The sequence below is a fragment of the Panthera leo genome, chromosome D4 (genome assembly GCF_018350215.1).
Source record: "Panthera leo isolate Ple1 chromosome D4, P.leo_Ple1_pat1.1, whole genome shotgun sequence".
NCBI lineage: Eukaryota > Metazoa > Chordata > Mammalia > Carnivora > Felidae > Panthera > Panthera leo.
The window spans coordinates 25794351-25813722 of NC_056691.1; the positions used below are offsets into that span (position 1 = coordinate 25794351).

Here is a 19372-nt window from a genome sequence, read left to right on the forward strand (position 1 = left end):
CCGATCAGACCACGTCCTCCTTAGAATCATTAAATTTTAATTGTGCAATAGCTTTGGCTTTCCTTACACGTTCGAGCTTTGCCAAGAACTTTGTGTTTCCTGCTTCGGTTTTCAGCTAAATTATGTAAAGTCAAACCAGAACTTTAAAAAGCTTTGCTGACCATCCTCAGCCATTTAATTTTAGTTGTTCTTCTTTAGCTAACAAATGACAACAGTTGTCTTTGTCCAACGCCCACAATGGTTTTGATCATCACAAGAATTTGAATAAACTAAGTCTGGCACCTTTTCCCCAGGAGCTTAAAATGCTTCAGGAGGTACTCACTGGGTGACCGCGTTTCTCACTGTAACCTTCAATATGCTTGTGAGCAAATATGTGATTTTATGCAGGAAGCTTTGAAGTGATTTGCTTAACCCAGTTACCAGTGAGAAACAGTAGTTCTTACCTTGTTTTGTACACTCTCCTCTTCTCCATTTTGGTTCTGTTACCGAGTACATCAAATGTCTTCAGTAGAACTCGAAGTTTAGACATCACTATTCTGAATCCCAAAATTGTATTCAGCCCTTGGTATTGCGCAAGGCGTTGTTGGCACAGAAGGTGGATAGACATTCTCTCTTTGCCGTCGTGTGGCCTGCACTCTGGGATACAGGAAAGTAGACAGAAAAGGGGTACAAGTTTAAAAAGATACAAAAGAAGGCCATGTGAATGAATGGAATAGAATATCCTAGAGGTTAAGAAGCTGGTCAACTAAACACTCGCAGAAGTGGCTTGGACCTTGCATGGACCTTTAAGCCTGGTCAAGGCTTCAACAAGAAGAGCATGCTTGGTGGAACAGGATCTTAGGGCGAGAGGTGGCATGTGGACAAAATACATCCTTGGGAAGGGAAAGGGGTGTCCGAAGGATGATGAAGCAACTTCCGGAATGAGCATGGAGAAGAAAGCACCAAGACCTGGCTGACATGTTGGGAAATTTCCACTACAGGTGCAGAGGATGCCATTTTAAAAGAGAGACCAATGGCCCAGAGATTCTGAGTTTAGATTTTGACTGTTTGATTCTATTTTTGGGTGACCTTGGACACATCACATTGGCCATGAGAGTTGAGTGAGTCACCTAGAAAATAAAAAAAGGCAAATGGCAAGGGACAGTTGGTACAACCACAAACAGATATTAAATGCTCCACAAATGTCAAATTAGGATGATCGGCATTTAAGCCCCAGTGCTGAAATGAAGCAGGATTGCACCCAGCCCAAGTCTACCTTTATGACAAAAAGCTGTTTGCACCCACTGTTTTCAAGGCACCCAGTGTTATGAGAACATAGGAGTTTATTCTTTGATTTTACCCAGTAGACATTTTCCAGAAGGCTCAGGAGGCATTTGCTTTGCTCTCCGATGAAGGGGGGTCGCTACCCTGGCACCCTGGCCACCGTACGGTCTCCAAAGTGGCACCATGCCACGCGGATGCCCAAGTTGGCAGTTCCCTACTTGAATTTTCCAAATGAGATAAGATTTGCTTTTTTAGACAAACAGCTGCATCTTTCTTTCATTCCCTCTGCTTCCTTTCCACTCAGCAGTTTTCCTTTTTGCTCCAGATAAATTGCTGCTAATTTAAATGGGCTGCAGATCCTTGCCATTTTATGGCTGATTGCTTCTGAGTTATAGGAGGGAAATGTGTGCGCGTTTGAATGTAAATAAATCTAAATGGATCGGAAGCCAGTGGTAAAGAAAGCACAGTGCTTCGCTGACCTTCAGCTCCCCACCCCAGTCCATCCCTTTGAAGAGGTCAAAGAAATCAGCAAATAGCAGAGACTGACTTTTAGGGCACATCCGGGGTTTTTTCTCTGCTTTCAACTTTACACCACATTACTGACAGCACCTGCTTTATCCTTGTTCTTATTTAGATCAGCCAGTGCAAGCAGCGGCAGCAAAGTTTCTCTGAAGTTTTTTTGATAAAGGAGCTGTTCTCACGATAACTACCATGCACCATCGGAATGCTGCAAATCCTTCAGAATGTCACATTGTCAAAATATCTATATTTCAGGCTCAGAAGCTAGACAGCTCGTTTGGCTGCTAAACCCGCAAGATGTTCAGCCATTTGTTGTGGTCTAAAAACTTTCCCCCTCACAAAGAGAAAATAATTATCTATTGTTTTATATCATTTTGTGGCCCCTTTCTTAGGTTTCTTGGAACATGAGTGGGCAGAAGTCTTGAGATCCTGGTGGGTAAATTGGGGAGCTGATTGAATTTTACTATCAAGCCCTTAGAAATAGGAAGCACTGGATACATTTCCTTATAAAAGAGTCAAGTCTTTAAATCAAACTGGTTTTTCAATATATGGTGGCGTATCTTTAGTGTATCAACAGTGTGTGAAGATCAAGTGTATCCGAGAGGAGGCGGACTTGCCTTCCTTGAGGTGGGGGTGGGGAGAGGTAGTAACAGTTTGAATATAGACCTGCACATGGCTTATCATTGCGACAGACTGGCTTTTCCTTACACAGAAGACACTGCCTGTGTTATTCTGGTGGCTTTATTCCCTTCATTGCATGGGTAAGTGTGGAGCTGAGGTATGGTTCTGTGAGAAGGACACATCATGAAAGGCAAAGCAGTAGGACATTGAGGAGGGACACATGACATCAGTTTAAATAGGGGCAAATGCACTTGCAGCCTGAATGAATGACAGTCCAAAAGAGCTTGCATCTAGCAAAGCACATTGTTTCCCAGCTGTAATAAAGAGCTTGGCTGTGTCTGGGGGAAGGAACATGGCAAACAGAAGCAAAGGAACAGGCCCCTTGGTGGCTCAGTGGGTTGAGTGTCCAGTTTGGGCTCAGGTCATGATCTCGCGGTTCATGGTTCATGAGTTTGAGTCCCCCATCAGGCTTGTTGCTGTTAGCACAGAGCCGCTTCAGATCCTCTGTCCCCCTCTCTCTGCCCCTCCCCCGCTTGTGCTCTCCCCCCAAAAATAAATATATATATAAAAAAAATACAGAAGCAAAGGAAGAGTGGTGTGGGTCCTGCTGTAAACTCTTGGACATGGGTAAACTCTTAAGAGTTCCTATTCCATGAACCCATTGGAAATAATAATAATAATAATAATAACAGTTTAATCTATTCTGTTATTGTTATTATTATTATTATTATTTGAAAGTCAAAAGCTTTTCAAAACCGAATGTACAGAGAAAGTAGTATGTTGAATCAACAAACCTTTTGGTTTGGGGATTATGTCTTCTATTTGTATCACCAAGTTCCTTCTGTTTTTATTGGCAAACTTGATATCCTAATATTAATCCTATTGTTTTAGCGGGAAGGAATTTGAGACCCACCCTCTTCGAAGGGGAAGGTGTTTGGTTAATTTGGTGCACTTGTCCTGTGTGCATTACGGTGCACTCTTAAACTAGTGTGGCTCATGTTTGCCTGGAGGCTGAACTTATGGAAGGAGACTAGAGTCCGAAATGAAGGCATCTTAATCAGCACTACCATGGGCTTCCTAAATGCTCAGTGCTTTGTGAGTGATTAAAACCATAAACGATGTTTGGCGTCTGCACTGAGAGCTTTTGCTGAGACTTGGAAGGGCAGGAGAGAGAAGCGCCATGGAAATTAAGCTCTGTAGACTCTTTTAGGGTTGTTGTAAATGATGATGCAGATTGGTGGCGGTAATTACAGCTCTGGAGGCAGATGACACCAGCATTTGGCAGATCAGACACCAGGGTGAGGAAGATCCAGAGTCTGGAGGGTTGGGTTTAGAAGTGCCTTCCAAAGCTGAACTTGAAAATGTCTTGGGGGTTTCTACAATACCATCATCTATTTTGCCACTTAGGGATCTGATGAAGATTCGTGCAGACTACACACAGAATTGTATGTAATGAATCTCCCCTGTTCTTGCTGGGTGTTCCTGGTCAAGTAGGAGGGATCTTGTCCTCTCTGCAGTGACACAATACAGTGGCTGCAGAATCAGAGCTTCTGGGTTGGAGTCTGTTTTCCATCACACACTTGTTGGGCCTCAAGCAAGCTGCTTTGCTCCCAGGGCCTCAGTTTTCTCATCAGTAAAGTGAAGGTGTTAATAGAACCTACCTCATAGGGTTATTATGAACTTAAAAGGGCTAATGTGGACAAAGAGCTTAGAAGAACACCTGACACCAAGCGGATTAGCTGTTATTTATTATGCAAGCTATTTACTCATTCTTTTTTCATCTGTGGGGCAATTAAGTATTTGAGGTCAAGCAACTCCATTTTCTTTATTTTTGTATCATCTTCTGTGGTGTCTGCTATTTGGTCAGTGCTCAATAAATGTTTGCAAGATTAATTATGATATATTATATATATAATATATAATATATATACTATATGTCTTATATATACAACATATATATACACATGTAATATACCACATGTTGTATGCTGTATATCATATGCTATATAATAGATATTCCATCTATCTATGTCTGCGTGTCATGTATATGGTATGATCTATTGAATTTAGGCAATTAATTAATTATTTATATTAAGATTCCTGAAGAAGAATATAAACCTTTGTGTGGCCCAGTATTTCACACTAAAACTAGCCAGTTCTTTGATCTGGTGGCTGAGTAATTAAACAGATATTTTGGAAATAATTTGGAGAAATTAAGTGGGGAAAGAAAATCAGGATTTGGGTAGATATTTGTTGTTGAGTTTTATTTTTTTCCCCTATACATTAAAATTCTCCAGGGGTCATCTATATTGTACACAGATTTCTCCTCCTTAAATTAAGATGTTAACATCTTACACCGTTGTGGGTGGGAACTGTGTGCAGAAACCTTTTGCATATCTTTCCTGTGTTTTCTGTAAGTTTAAAACTAAGTGGCTTGATAATGAGATGCACACTTTCTCCCAATTTCTGTTCTGTTATCATATGTTACTTTATGTTTTAAAGCATATTCCATGTTGTGTCTTGATTTTGATTATTTATTATGTTCTTTTAAAAGTGATTATACTCGTATGTTAATTTTCATTGACTTTTGTTTTGAGCATGACTTATGTTTTATTTTGTGTTTCTTTTAGGTTTTGTTTTGTTTCATAAGATCCCACTGGATGGGTAGCTGAAATAAAGGAAAAGACAGAGAAGGGGGCGGTTGGTGCTTGTTGGTTGATGCTGCCTTGTAAGCTGGACTCTTGGGACGGGCATTGGCTTCTCCTGGGAGGTGCCGCGTAGCTGGGGTTTTCTGGTAGACATGCGTGGTGTTTGCAGGAGGTACCACACGAAGCCTGCAGATGTTGTGAGCTGTGTTTGGGGAGCACCATTGCAGAGGCAGCTCACAGGCAGCTAAGCAAACACTCAAGAAAACATCTTAAACTCATGCTCCTCTTTTGTTCTTACAATTGTTCAAATACAAAACTGAAATGGAATTCCATTGGATCATGCATCTCTTCTGAAAGGTGTGCTGGTTTGACCATACCGGAAATGTATTGATTTTTATTGTTTCTGTTGATTAAAGGTGAACTGCAAAGTTAAAAACAAAAAAATCTAAATTTAGGGACAGGTATAAGAACACACTAAACAGCCTAATCTCCATCTAACACGTAGGTTAGCATCGTTTTCTGTTGACGTTTAATGAGAACTGAATTCAGAAAGTTTCACTTTTCCGTCTACAGCGCAGTGACTAAAAGAGTTGAGGGCATCGCTGTGGGTACCTGGTGACCCCACTGAGAGGTTCTTCCCTTCACTGGCAATACAACTCCAGAGTCATGCAATCAACGCTAATGATTTTTGTAAAGTTTATTAGCAGGCAGAAAAAAAAAATAAAAAGCAGCTCTGCGGTAGGGGGCTATAGATTTAGGTTAGGCATAGTCAGTTTCAGGATAACTGAAAGAGTGAAATAGACACATATGGTGCGTATGTCCTTTTATTCGCCCCCTGCGATCCACCTGCTTTTTAGAAGTTTCCTAGTGAGAAGGCCGCAGTATCTCATGCTGTTCCCATGACAGAACTACAGCTTTTCTACTCTGAAAAGGTCTGCGGGCAGAATGGCTGGCCTGCTGGGAGCAGGAGACCATATTCTAAGAAGGATAGTCCCCTACTACACCCTACACTACTGCTGGTTTTCATGGGCAGGAAGGCTCTTCCTGACCCCAGCAGCACAGAGGTAATGAGAATGTGGTTTATCATGTCCAGCCTCGTTGCTGAGAGGGTAGCCTTGGAGATACAGAATCCTGCGCCCCAGCCTTAGTCCTAGCACGGACACCTGTGTCACTCATCTGGCCATTGCAGTGACCTTTGGTCCGTATCTGCCAGGTAGCATCCCTGTCCTGCGGCCAACTTTGGCTGCCCTTGCCCCATCTCACCTCACACTTTTCTTCTTAGGGGGACTCGGGAGCCAGGCCTGGACCATTTTGCTTAAAAATACAATCAGCTCTGACTGTTAAGGCATGCTCATAGATGCCATGGCTGGATTGGAAACTTATTGGCGTTTGACAAAACAAAATCTTTTTTTGGAAATAGTTACTCAAGTTTTGCAGTTCAGCTTTAAGGATTTATAGATTTTTAACTAGTCCAACATGTTTGGAAACACTGTTTTGCATCCTGTGTAACCAAGGCGTTAATCTTAATAAACCAGGATCCATTTAGGCACCAACTGATATAAAAAGATGATCCATGATGAATATTTTATACTGTTATCTTTTACATTAGCCACTAAATATGTTATTGCTTGATACAGACATTTCACAGAGTCCTATGGATTACAGCATTTAACCATGCCTGAAAGAGGGGCAGTTTCTTCAAAACATACACAGGCTGCTTGTGCTCAAAAGTTTTCTTTCCAAAGACACATCTGAGCGGGAGAGCAGCTGGCCCTTGGTGGGGGTAGGGGGACCTGAATAGTCTCTGAATTCCCATTTTCTTGCTCGCTGCTGAATGACAGTTCCTGTCACTACTTAGATTTTGATCTTTCCCAAAGTTGTTGATTTGCAAAAAGGCCAGCTAATTGCAGAAATCACGAACCCTGCAAGAAAAAGGAAATTCACACTGAGAGTCGAGCAGTACGCCAAGCATTCTTAAATATCGGCCATTCGGTGCAAGTTTTATTTATTTATTTTTTCACAAAACCTTTTCTATTTGATTCTGTGGAACCAGAAAAAGGCAATGAATTGTTTAAGGACTATTTTGTGCATTGCCCAGACTGAAAGGGAAAAAAGAAAAGAATATTTGTCCTCAAAAGCTAGAAGATTTCCAGGGTAGATTTTTGTTTTAAAATGTAGAGAAGTGGACAGATAAGGCAATTTAATATATCAAAGAGCAGTTGACATCTCCTAGGGAACGATGAAAACAGCAGGCTATTAGAAAATTGTTTCATATGGTTCTTGTGTTCCTGGTTTTCATTTTTCTTTAATCCCCGAAGACCACAGCCAGTGACATATCTTCTCATTTCTATACTCTAGACCAACCCTCTTTCATCCTTTGCTTTTTTATGTCTCCTACAAGAAATCTTTTTACAGCTTCCTAATGACACGTATCATGTATTTTTTCAGCATTAGAAAAGGACAAGAGGCATTTTTGTTGAAATTGAGTCTGTTGCCTCCCGCCCCCACAAGGACCTGGCGTTTCAGCGCCAGGCAGGTACCCTTCGTAAAGGACACGTGCTGGGTGAGCAGACACCCATCCCTGCAGAGAGGTGGCGGTCACCCAGCCTCAGCCGACTCCTGCTGACCGGGGAATGTGGCCCCAGGCTCCCCAGTCTTCTGATTCTTTAAGAGAAACTTGAAGTCTGTATTTTTTTTTTATGTGAAATGTCCCTATTTTTAAAAAGTTGGCTCAGTTATTTTTAAAACATTATGTAGGCCAACAAAACAACTGTGGGCTGCCCGTTTGTTACTTTTGTCTTAAAGCGACATCATTGTTCTCTCACTGTTTCCTACTACCTTTCCTTTGCAAACGCATTTCCTGGCATTGCCACTGAGAGCTTTCCCATCATTGAGGTTAGCACCCCAGTGATCCCTGGCATGTCACTTACCTCTGGGGCTCTCCTGCCACCTCCACCAGCTAGGGCCTTGGCTCTGTCACCCTGCCTGGGACTCTCTTACGGCACTGTTTTCCCTCCATCCCAATTGGCCCTGCCTCTGCGTGGCCAGAGACAACCTAGCAAGCCCTTCCTCCTGTTTTATCTGACATCGCCTACTCTCACCAGTGTCCATGTCGCCTGGCCCACTTGGGGGTAACTGGGTTCAGGTGGGAAAGTACACAGCCCCGTTCATGGGCCCTTAACGTACCGTGTGGCCATTGGTAAACGGAAAATAGGTGTGCCACCTCAAGAGGTATGGCTCAGGGCCCATACTTTGAATGGGGTCCCCCTGGGAGCCTGTAAGGCAGCTGGGACAGACTAAGAAACTACTCCCACTGGCATCCCCGATGACCCTGGTTTGAGGCCAAGGAAGGTGAATTTCCTCACAGGAAAAAATGAATCCCCACATACTTCGGAGACCATCGATTCCGGGGTTTTCACTCCTGGTCTTCCAGCCCAGACCCATTTCATTTTTGACCCATTGAGTGTCTTTCCAAAAGTAGGGGGCACAGACGAGAAGAACACAGTCCCAGCTCCACCCCGAATCTCAGAGCACCTTGGGGGTTGGCCTGAAGGTCACACAGAGTGGTTAGGGCTCCAGGTTCTGCCTCCCGCAGAGCAGAGGCCATGGTTACCAGTCTGAGGAGCAAAGGACTCAAGGCCAACAGGCAGGAAGTCAGCTCAGGGCCCCGTGCGAGGGTGAGCGTGAGGGAGGCGCACCTGCTTTGTCTCTCCTTTGTCTGGTCTCGTGATCTGCTTAAAACCCCTGACTTCTCTGTCCCTCTAGCAATCCAAACTGACTCCATGACAGGAGGGCTTGGTTTTATTTGCTTTCTTGGTTGCTTCGCACACGCTTTTTATGTTCATTGCAAAATGGGAACAAACACGAACGGGGCCTGAAGTAACTTCTCTCGTGCCACCGCGGAGCGGGATGAGGCACTCTTGCACTGTTAGGCTTTCTGCCTAGAACTTCTCCCTGGTTTTTGCCCAGTCCCCTCACCCGGTAGTAGATGTTCATTTTGTCTTGCATTGTCCAGACCAGGTGCAGAGGCGGGGCGGGGGGCGGGGGCACTGGAAAGACGGGACTCTGTGTCATGCAAGGCCTTCACTGCGTCAGGCCACGTGGGCTGTGCCCTTCCTGTCAGGCCAGGGTCAGTGAGGCCCCCTGGGCCCCTGCAGACTGGACTCCAAGGAAAGAAACTGGAATGGAGGCCACCGTTTCATTAAGTGTATCTGCTGTGCTCACACACCTACGGTGCCCACCAGCCATGTCAGATCTATTCAAGGGCCCCTGGGAGGGCTAAGGACTCTCCCGGACAGGGCAAGAATATCACTTTCTGTGGGGTGCTGCCAGACGGAATTAAGTGAACAGAACTCCCAACCCAGAGAGTGACACGAAAACAGTTGTCACAGAAGGCGGCTTTCCACTCCAGTTGGCCCATTTCCTCGTTTCGGTCGTCAGGGACAAGGGACCCTCCCGGCCATCTGATTCTGACAGGGAGATCACTCTGGGTTTAATTCAGGCTAATGCTGCAGTGGGGCCTTGGGATGGTCATTAGCGGACACCCAAGATGGGTTGCTACTGGCTGTGTCTGAATCCTTAGTTTTCACGGGAAAAAAAAATGCAGGAAAAGGAAAAGAACGGAGATTTTCGCCCCCTTTATTTTAAGACAGCCTATTTATGAATGGAGCATAATCAAATATAAAAGAGCAAGATTCCGTTCAGGATGTATAGGTATATGAAAGCGTCACGTTGTATCCTTTAAATACCTTACAATTTCACTTGTTAATTATACCCCAATACCGTTAAAAAGAAAATAAAAGGGAAAAATAACAAAACATTCCAGAGAAAGAAAAATCCTCAGGTTTCATTCACTTCCTGTTCACATCCACTTGCTGTATTGCTGTAATCCATAGGCAGTCTGTGAATCATCAGCATGCCCCGTTTTTCCCCATAATGTTCCAGGTTTTAAAGTCATTTTTTTCACGTTTCCTGTAAATAATGGATAATCATTTTTATTTTATTTTTAAGTGCTGTTTTAACAATGTGGATAGACCATAAATGTACTTGCTGAATTCATTCATTTTTTTTTTTAACAAGCCAATAAAGTTTTATAATTCATCTCCATGTGTCTTGCATTCTGTGTAGGGCCTTACATACCTCTCTCTTCCTCAAACACATACCGTCACCCTGTGTGGCATTGGCAACGCTCAAGGCTAAAGGTGTCCGAAGAAAGAGTGTGAGAAACGTCACTCAGAGTTTTGGGGGAGTCCCAGACCCACTATATAGATCCTGGAATACATCTCCTGTCCCTCAAAAGGGACTTTTAAAATTCCCATCAATGTGAATTATACATTTACTGTGTACTGATTCTTGCATTGGATATGTTTTCATTGGCTAAGAGGCAATCCTCGAAAACAAACAAAGTTCAAGGGAATGAAAGAAGGAAGAAAACAACTTAACCTTCTGTGGGAAAGACCTTTGGTATTTTAAGAACTTGGAATGGCCCAGGTCCCAGCAAGGGGACACACTCAGTGCTCTGTCCCTCCATTCTCGGTGACTTTGTAGCCAGATGAATACGATGGCTTGTGCCTTCATGGAGGCAACAGAGAGGAAGCCAAGTGCACAGAGAGGTACAACGCCATCCAACCACAGCTGTGAGCGCGGTGGTGGCCACAGCTCACAGCCCTCTTGCCTCCATCCCCCGGATCGTCTCTTGTTCACGTTTCCCTTTTAGGATAGGACCAAAAAGGAAGGTCTGTAGGACCCCAGCTCGGATTCGTTTGAGTCTGCTTTCACCTTCTGGTGACCTTTAAAGGGTTTTGCTCTGCACTGAAGACTTCGGGACTGGAAAAACCGATCCAGTGTGACTTGATGTCTCATCAACCCAAGTACACTGACCTCTTCTGAGAGCCTGGTTAGTGCTGGCGACGTGTACTTTTTCTAAACGCCCTTCTAAACAGGTCTCATTGGGGATTCGGAGGTTGTGTAATAATTTGAGGCAGTAGGCAATGAACCCAGGCTGTGCAGATTTGAATCCCAGTTACACTCACAAGCTACCTGACCTTGGGAAAGATAGTTCATGGCTCTGTTCTTCACGGGCTGATAAAACTTTTTTTAAGTTTATTTTTTTATTTTGAGAGAGTCAGAGAGAGTATGAGCGGGGGAGAGGGGCAGAGAGAGAGGGAGAGAGAGAATTCCAAGCGGACTCCATGCTGTCAGCCCAGAGCCCTAGGTGGGGCTCGAGTTCATGAGCTGTGAGATCTTGACCTGAGCTGAAATCAAGAGTCGGACACTTAACCGACTGCGCCACCCAGGCGCCCGGAGATGATAATGTTAATTGCCCCCACCCACCGGGCTCTGATGTGGGCGGCACTTGGTGTCACTAACAAAAATATTTTGATGGACTTGGGTGTTCAGTTATGCTCAGTATCCCTCAGTACGTGCCCCGAATCCCAACTCATCTGTATGTGTTGGCCATATGGCGATTGTGTGGGCGCAAATAATGGAGTCCAGTGGAAGGGACCTTCACTCACTGGGTCATTCTGGATGTGGTCTGGGCTGTGAATCTGTCTCCAGAGTCACAGTGATTCTCCTCCTAGAGCCTTCACTCTGCCCAGGCAGTTCTTGCACATGTATTTTTTCCAGATTTTATTTTGATAAAATAAGAGAGTACAATTTGTTTGGACCTATATTATGATAGTTCGGTGAGTTGGAGTGACACTCTATCGTTTGAGGATTCTGGAAGAAAAAACGTTGAAGATCATACTCCAATATGGTCTGCCTCTTACTTTGTTAATTCAGAATTTTGGATCATTTGAACGGGGTCTACGTTAACGTTAACTTTCAATTATCCATTTGAAAATCTTTGGAAATGACGTGGCACCCTCGGGGCCCTGCAGGTGCCCAGCGGTCACTCCTACCGGAGCTAGAGGTTGAGTAGAGATTATTATCATGGAAAAGCAGAATTGTAAGGTTAACCCATGACATCGTGAAGGCACCTGCCACGCCAGTAAGCCTCCTGCTATTTAAATGTGCGACTAACAAAGCCTGTGCAAATCTCGACTTAGAACTGTGTGGCACAATAGGGAGTTGTACACGTTTTCTAAATATTACTTTATGAAACAGAGAAGTTGCATCAAGCAGGGGTTCCTTGCTGATCAGCCAGTGCAAGCCCAGCGCATGTTTGTTTCATCCATTGTGACCGAGGACGGATTTATTGGTTTTGACTGTTCCGAGATGCATTTTCTTGTGGCTCTCGCACCGGAGTGCTCACGGCTCATTTGGAGCAGTCCTGACTCTGCGATGAGTAACAGCGAGGGAATCCACCTCAGTGGGGGTGGAGGTGGGGGTGAGGCAGGGGAGCTTGTCTGAGGACGCAGCATCCTGCCACCTCCAGGTAGAGCATCCAGACATTGGAACAAGTGGCAGAAGAGGCCCGAGCGGCTTCTAGCCTCTGAAACACAGCGAGGCAGAACAGCGTCTGAGTAGGTCAGTCTTGTGGATGTTCCGGTCCCCAAATATCTCATCTGGCAGCCAGTGACTGACAGACAATGCTAAGGGCATGCGCTAATTTCCCGGTCATTTGGTCAAGCCCCCTGTCACACGGCACAAGACCCCCGGGGGCCTGTGTGTACTGAATTAAAATCTCTGTGCAATCATAAACTGATGAACAGTAAGTCCTCCCCCCTCCCCAGCCACTTCTTTTAAAATATTGATTGTGTTTCCCAGGAGGAAAGGAAAGACCTCTTGTGTGCTTGACACCTTTTCATTTCTTTTTAATAATTCTCATCGTATGGTGTTTAGTCGCGCTGAATTGCTAAATAAAAATGTAGACTGTGGCTGCTTGGTTTAAAGATTAGCATCAGGCTTCAGGTAAGTTCATGCCATTTCACTAAAGACATTTGAGCCGGGGTGAGAAGTAGAGTCACCAGCACTGCTTTGCCTTTGGGGGGTGCTCTCAGGTTTTTTTCTTTTTTTTTTTTAATTTTAAAATATTTATTTATTTATTTGGAGAGAAAGAACACAAACAGGGAGGGGCAGAGAGAGAGGGAGGGAGGATCTCAAGCAGGCTCTGTGCTGTCGGTGCAGAGCCCGACTCTGGGCTCGATCTCGAGAACCAAGAGATCATGACCTGAACTGAAGTCAAGAGTCAGATGCTTAACTGACTTGAGCCATGCAGGAGCCCTGAGTTTTTACATGAACTAAGGCATGGACTACTGGGATGCTTCAGTCTTTACAAAGATTACTCCCTTGAAGGATTTTCTCTCTGTTTACTTAGGCTCCTGGATTAGGGGAGGGGGGGAGTGGCCTGTCCCTCACCCTCCTTCGGTAAACACTGAAATTGCATGCCATGTTCTACTCCCTGGGATGGTGGTGTGCCGGCTCCCCTGAGCGTTTGACCAGCGGGGTGACTAGCAGGTGTCGGGTGGAGGGGAGGGGCAGGGGTGTATCTCCCCTGTTCCACAGGGCGAGGTCCGTCCCTACCAGGGTTCATCCCTGTGCATCTGCAGTCCTGCCGGACAGGCTCCATCTTTTCTCCATCTGCTCCCCTCTATCCTTGTGGAGGGGAAAGCCTTCCCACTGTGGTCCGTCTCCAGGGTCTTACTGTCTCTTGTCTGTCCCTTTAACTTGCCCACACCTCTCTACGTTGTGCCCACATCTCTTCATTTAAACCACTTGCACTGAGTTCTTTTTCCTTGACATGACCCCAACTGAAACGTAGACTAAATTCTTCATTATCTTTCTTCATCTTACATCGGGTCTATTCCAAATCTGGTGTATATTTATTGCATCAGTTGTAGGTCAGACCATGAGCCTAGCACGGGAGGATCTACCACAATAAGCAGAACAGATGCCATCTTTGGCCTCACGGGCTGTGGTGTGATGGTAACATCTATAATACTGATGCTGTGATTGCATGAGTAGGGGAGGGGCAGAGAGAGGGAGAGAGAGTCCCAAGCAGGCTCCTCACTGTTAGCCTAGAGCCGGATGTGGGGCTCCCACTCGTGAAATGTGCGATCATGACCTGAGCTGAAATCGGGAGTCGAATGCTCAACTGACTAAGCCACTCAGGTGCCCCTTTCCCTTTTGTGTTAAAAATAATTACTCTCTACTTCTTCTGTAGTGCCCTTTCCACACAAGCCAAATACATGCAGAAACATGCTTTGACCTCTCTTTGTTTTTCACACATTAAAAATGTAGAATCAGTTGGGTGAAGTATTTGCATAGTGAAAACATGGTGTGTTTGTGTGTGTGTGCGTGTGTGTGTGTGTGTGTGTGTGTGAGAGAGAGAGAGAGAGAGAGAGAGAGAGAGAAAGGTACCAGCAAGGAAAGACACAATAATTCTCTGTCTTTCACACACACACACACACACACACAGAATATTGCATACTTTAAGCCCTGTTTGATTAAATAGGAATTTAATCCCAGTACATACACCATCTGTACCATTATACCATTATTGCCTTCCCAATGCGCACCGTGCTGTAATGTTCCCAACCAGCTCCTTTTAAAAACTTTCCATATTGTATTTTTTGCTTTTTGTTTTTACTTCTTTATAAATAGCAAGAAGTTTCGCGGAGAAGAAATGATTACAAATCCCAAAAGGTTGGTGTTCCGTTCTGAGCTCCAAGATGTAAGGATTGAGTGGATTTCAAACTTGGCAAAATTTCTGACTTGGCAAATGCTTCCATCCTTATTTATGACAGCTTGGAAACTTCCATTTTCCAGGGCTTATAAACGATGCTGCTGATTTTGTCTCTCTTTTCTATTTTGCTGTGAATTATGAAATACCCAGCCTGAAGGTTTCCTTTTAACATTAACCCTCTTAGCAGAGTAAGAGTGCCGGTGTGTGTGTGTGTGTGTGTGTGTGTGTGTGTGTGGCTGTGTTCTTTCTTTTCTTGGTTGTAAGGCACGTTTTACGTATCTCATACAGGCAGTGTACCTCCCTTTCCCTGCTTTTCCACCAAATGACAATTGGAGATGTTGGGGTTTGAGGTATTGAGAATGAGAGTCTTGTGGTCTCCACTATGGCCACAAAGGGCTTCCTGGCCAGCAGTGTTCTAAGGGACTGTACATCTGATCCCCAAATAGTTTAACAGATGGCATTCTGGAGCAGGACAGGTAACACAGAACGTCTCTGAGAGTTTTTCCTGGAGGTGGGAGCAGGTGGTGGTTCAGGGGACCTCCCTGCCCATTTCCTTTGTGGAAAGTTGTCAAAATGGAATAAGTGAAAAAAACTTGTCTCCTCCTTCTTCTCCTCCCCGCCCTTCCTCTTCCTGCTTTTTCTTTTCCTCTTTCTCTTAACTCCTAATCCAGTTCCTTAAAGCCTGCTCATTTTCAGTTCTCATTGTAAGTACTTGCCTCTTCAGATTCATGTAACCACACAGAAGTTGAGAGCCTCGATCATTGGGTAGAGTTGACAGATTTTGCCGAATATAGGCAGGAGGAATTTTCAAATGCGGAACGTGTCCTCTGAGAGGCAGATGCCAAGATGGGATTGAAGCTGCCAGGATTCTAATCAGGAGAAACTCTTGTGTGAGAGAAGATGGGGAAGGAGCTGGGGAAGGCTGTGGGGGCAGCGGGCCGCAGGGCGAGCACACCTCGTGTGAGCGAGGGAAGGAGGTTAGGTCCAGTGCCCTAGGCTCCTTTCGCCCTGCGGAAGTGTGGGCGGGGCTGCCAGGGAGTCGTGGAGCCAAGTCAGTCATCAGAGGAGCTCCTCGGCTCCCAGGTTGGGTCTTCCTCAGTATGCGGTCCGACACCCAGTCATCGGTACTGGATCAGCCCATGGGGAGCATGGACCGTGTGCAAGTGAGGGAATGGGTTTCAGAGCACCTGTGGGCCTCAGGGTATAGTGCGGCCGTTGGTCAACTATGCTCTTGGACAAGAGGTGCTGCCTCATCTGACCTCCACTTAACCGATGCACTTGCTAGGCACCACTCCCCATCTCCCTATAAATGACAGTGACCTAGACGCTCACCTGGATGGTTGAGTTCCAGTGCTCAAGGGAACCCCTGCTTCCCTAAAGCCACTTACTAGCAGTTATCTTGGTTTAAAAGGCTTCGACTATGATCATCCTGTAAAACAAAGCAAAACAAACAAAAAAAGAAGTACACAGACCGGGCAGGTCAACATTTTGAACTGTTTAAAATGCCACTTTTGAGCTGTAGCCGTCCCTTTATTTATGGCAAAACTCGAAACGGCATCTGAAACCAAGATCTGTTTTTGTTTTTCTCGCCTGCATGCTCAAACCACAAGTGGTTTCATTTCCTTTCCTTTTGTGTCCGCCCTCGAATTTCCTGTCATGGCAGCTCTCCTTCCCGGTTCACCTTCTTTCAGGAGAGCGTTCATGGCAGCGCACGTCCACACCTCGCCAGGTCAGAGGAAAGCGCTCACGGTGGATGGGAGCCACGCATCTGCTTATCGGTTCTTCACCACCCCTGCTCTCCCACGGTTCAGTTGCTTTCAAGAAAAATGATGTCTTGTTCAGGTTGAACAGGCTTTGCTGAGTACTTTCGGGGTGTTCGACCACGGTTTGGCCGCTCCAGTGGCTACAGAGACCTAGATAGGTCATGTAGGAGTAGGCGGGTAGGTGGCCTGGTGGGGACTGGCTCGTGCGCTGGTAGAGCACCGCCCCCCCCCCCCCCCCGCCCCGGTCGCCCCACCTCTTTGCTGTGTCAGACCACAGGCTCAGAGCCACCAAATCCGATTTTCCAAAACCAGGGGAGATCTGGGTTTTTCTGTGACATTTCCCAGTTTTTACATGCTGGCAAGACCCCTCACATTTTTTACAGCCTCTGTGAGCCAAACTAAACATGTCTTTTGCCAAATTTTGCCTTTTGTGACCCTTCTGCTGGATGTTCTGCTCATCGCTCTCAAGATACGGTTCCTCCACAGCATCGTTGAGCAGATGCTGGTCTGTGGCCAGGCTTCCTGGAAGCAGACACAGATGAAGATTCACAGAGGAAGCATTTATTAAGGGTGCTCTCCAGGGCACCCTGGGGAAGGAGTGGACAAGGCAGGACTGGGAACGGTTGGCTAAGCAGGAAGATGATTTCAGGCCTAGTTTCTTGGAAGGAGAACTCTGGAGTGTAAGTTGCACCCCAGAAATCTGAGAGCTGGGCTTTCATATTCTTGCACCCACCAGCCATTGGATGAGGGTCAAAAGAGGCAAAAATAGGCTCTAGTAGTTTAAGGGCAGTCCTCCAGGAAGGAGACCCTGGCAGGGACGGCGGTGGACCCAACAGAGCCTAGTACAGCCTACCTCCAGAGTGGTGGGTTTACCCAAGCCAAGTGGTAATGAGAACCACATATCAAGTCAGAATTCGAACCCTGATCTTCTGATTCCAGTCAAGTCCAGTGCCTACTGACTCTTCTCAGATGTTATTTCATGAGATCGATGTGCAGAATTCAGATTATCTCAGACCCTGACTAGTTGTGTGTTGGACCCCACTCCCAGCTCGTCTATTCTCTAGGATGGTATGGCTCTCTGGACGAGGAAGGGCAGGTGGTTAGGAGCTAGGAAGGAGCTCTGGAACCAGCAATGTTCTAGACAGCTCAGCCTGGGCAACCAAAAGCTGGAGGCAGCTCCCCGCTCTAAGTTCTTTCTCTTTACTGAATTTGCGGATTTCACATGTGAGATGTGGGGGGAGCTTGGGGATGCCCTGTGCTGCAGTGCTGAGTTCTGGGCCTACAAGACATGGCCGCGCTGCTGCTGGTGAGGTGGATCTCTCTGGGAAATAGGTCAGTGGTTTATACATCTTGCATGATTCACACCTAGAGTGCACAGTTTCCTTTGGAGAGTTTAAAACTGTTCGTGTATTTCATTTAAAGATACACCTTCTAGGCGCGCCTGAGTAGCTCAGTCGGTTAGGCGACCAACTTCGGCTCAGGTCATGATTTCACTATTTGTGAGTTCGAGCCCCATGTCAGGCTCTGTGCCGACAGCTCAGAGCCTGGAGCCTGCTTCAGATTCTGTGTCTCCCACTCTCTCTGCCCCTCCCCTGCTCACACTCTGTCTCTCTCTCTGTCTCTGTCTCTCTCTCTTGAAAATAAACGTTGGGAAAAATAGAAAAATACACCCTCTGAGCTTCAACTTGTTCCCCTTGAGAGAAATCCAGCAAGTGGGGAGAAAAGGCAGAAGCTACTGCATCATCTGCTGAGGGACAGACATCCCTGGAGTTTGAGGGTCCCAAAGACAAAAAAGATCAGTTTTACTTTTATGTTTATTTATTTACTTTTGAGAGAGAGAGAGTGAGAGAGAGAGAATCTTAAGCAGGCTCCAAGCTCTGACCTGTCAGTGCAGAGCCCGACATGGGGCTTGAACTCACAAACCGTGATACCATGACCTGAGCCGAAGCTGGACACTTAACCAACTGAGCCACCCAGACGCCCCAAGATCAGGTTTTTTTTAACTGAATCCGCCATGTCTGCCCACACAGCCCTTGCCCTGTGTCCTGTGCTGTGGCTCACACCTCGCCGGTCCTTCCAAACCTCCAGCCGAGCCAGGACACCTTCCTTGCCTTTGCTTCTTGTGTGCCGTCCTGAGATCAAGCCACCACGTCTTTCTCCCTGAAATCTCTCAAGCCTGCCTGGGGTTCCGCACTCCCACCCCGCTGCCTTCCTTCAGGCCACCTGTATTTGAGAGGGGCAGACCGGCTTCACCTTTCTCACCACGCTTGCCAATTTTGTGAGTCCGACATTTCCCTCCCAAAATACAGACTTGAGCTAGTCGGTCCTGAGCTCGTTCTGCTCTGGCAGCTCACGTAGCTAAGTAGATCCAGTCCCCGCTCCCCAAATGGGGTTTCAAGCTCCCAGAACATTCTTCCTCCAGCCCGTCTTTTCTACCATGCCTCCCCACCACCTCCGTGCTTCCCCAACTTGCTCACCGCACCTAGTTTGACCCTCTGAGTCCTCCCACGCGTGACCTTGGACTTTGCACTTCACTCTCCAAGTCCCTGATTCCTCAGGGAAACAAGGGCAGCAGTTATCTACCTTGTGGGGTGACTGGGAGAATTTAATGGGAAAAGTATAGCAAGTGGGCAGGACAGCCTGGGACATGTTGTAGGTGCTCCGTAAATAATAACATTGTGAGGATTATCATTACTGGAGTACCTTTCCAAAGTCCAGCTGTGCTCCTGCCTCCCGTCTAGAAGCTTCCCCAGAGCTGCCCACATGGCAGTGACACCTTTTTACCTACAGTCCCGTAATAGCCTTGGGCTGTATTTGATCATCTGTCCAAGGCACTGGGCCACACACCATTCCTGTTTGAGGACTCATGTGCTTTTGAGGAAAGAATGAAATATCTATAATTCTTAGTTGAGTTCACTTCTATTGCAACG

At 46.0% G+C, this 19372-nt stretch overlaps 1 protein-coding gene across 3 annotated transcripts in view; it reads left to right on the forward strand.

Moving 5' to 3' along the window:
• The window catches only part of NTRK2 (neurotrophic receptor tyrosine kinase 2), a 331708-nt gene that overhangs the window by 125061 nt on the left and 187275 nt on the right, over window positions 1-19372 (forward strand). The window contains exon 12 of one of the 3 annotated variants that reach the window (XM_042912834.1): window positions 5034-9642. The exons of the other annotated variants lie outside the window; for them this stretch is intronic. Within the exon in view, the coding sequence (XP_042768768.1) occupies window positions 5034-5071 (38 nt within the window). The 3' untranslated portion in view covers window positions 5072-9642. Of the gene's footprint in view, window positions 1-5033; window positions 9643-19372 lie in introns of those variants that run through there. 3 annotated transcript variants of the gene reach the window in all.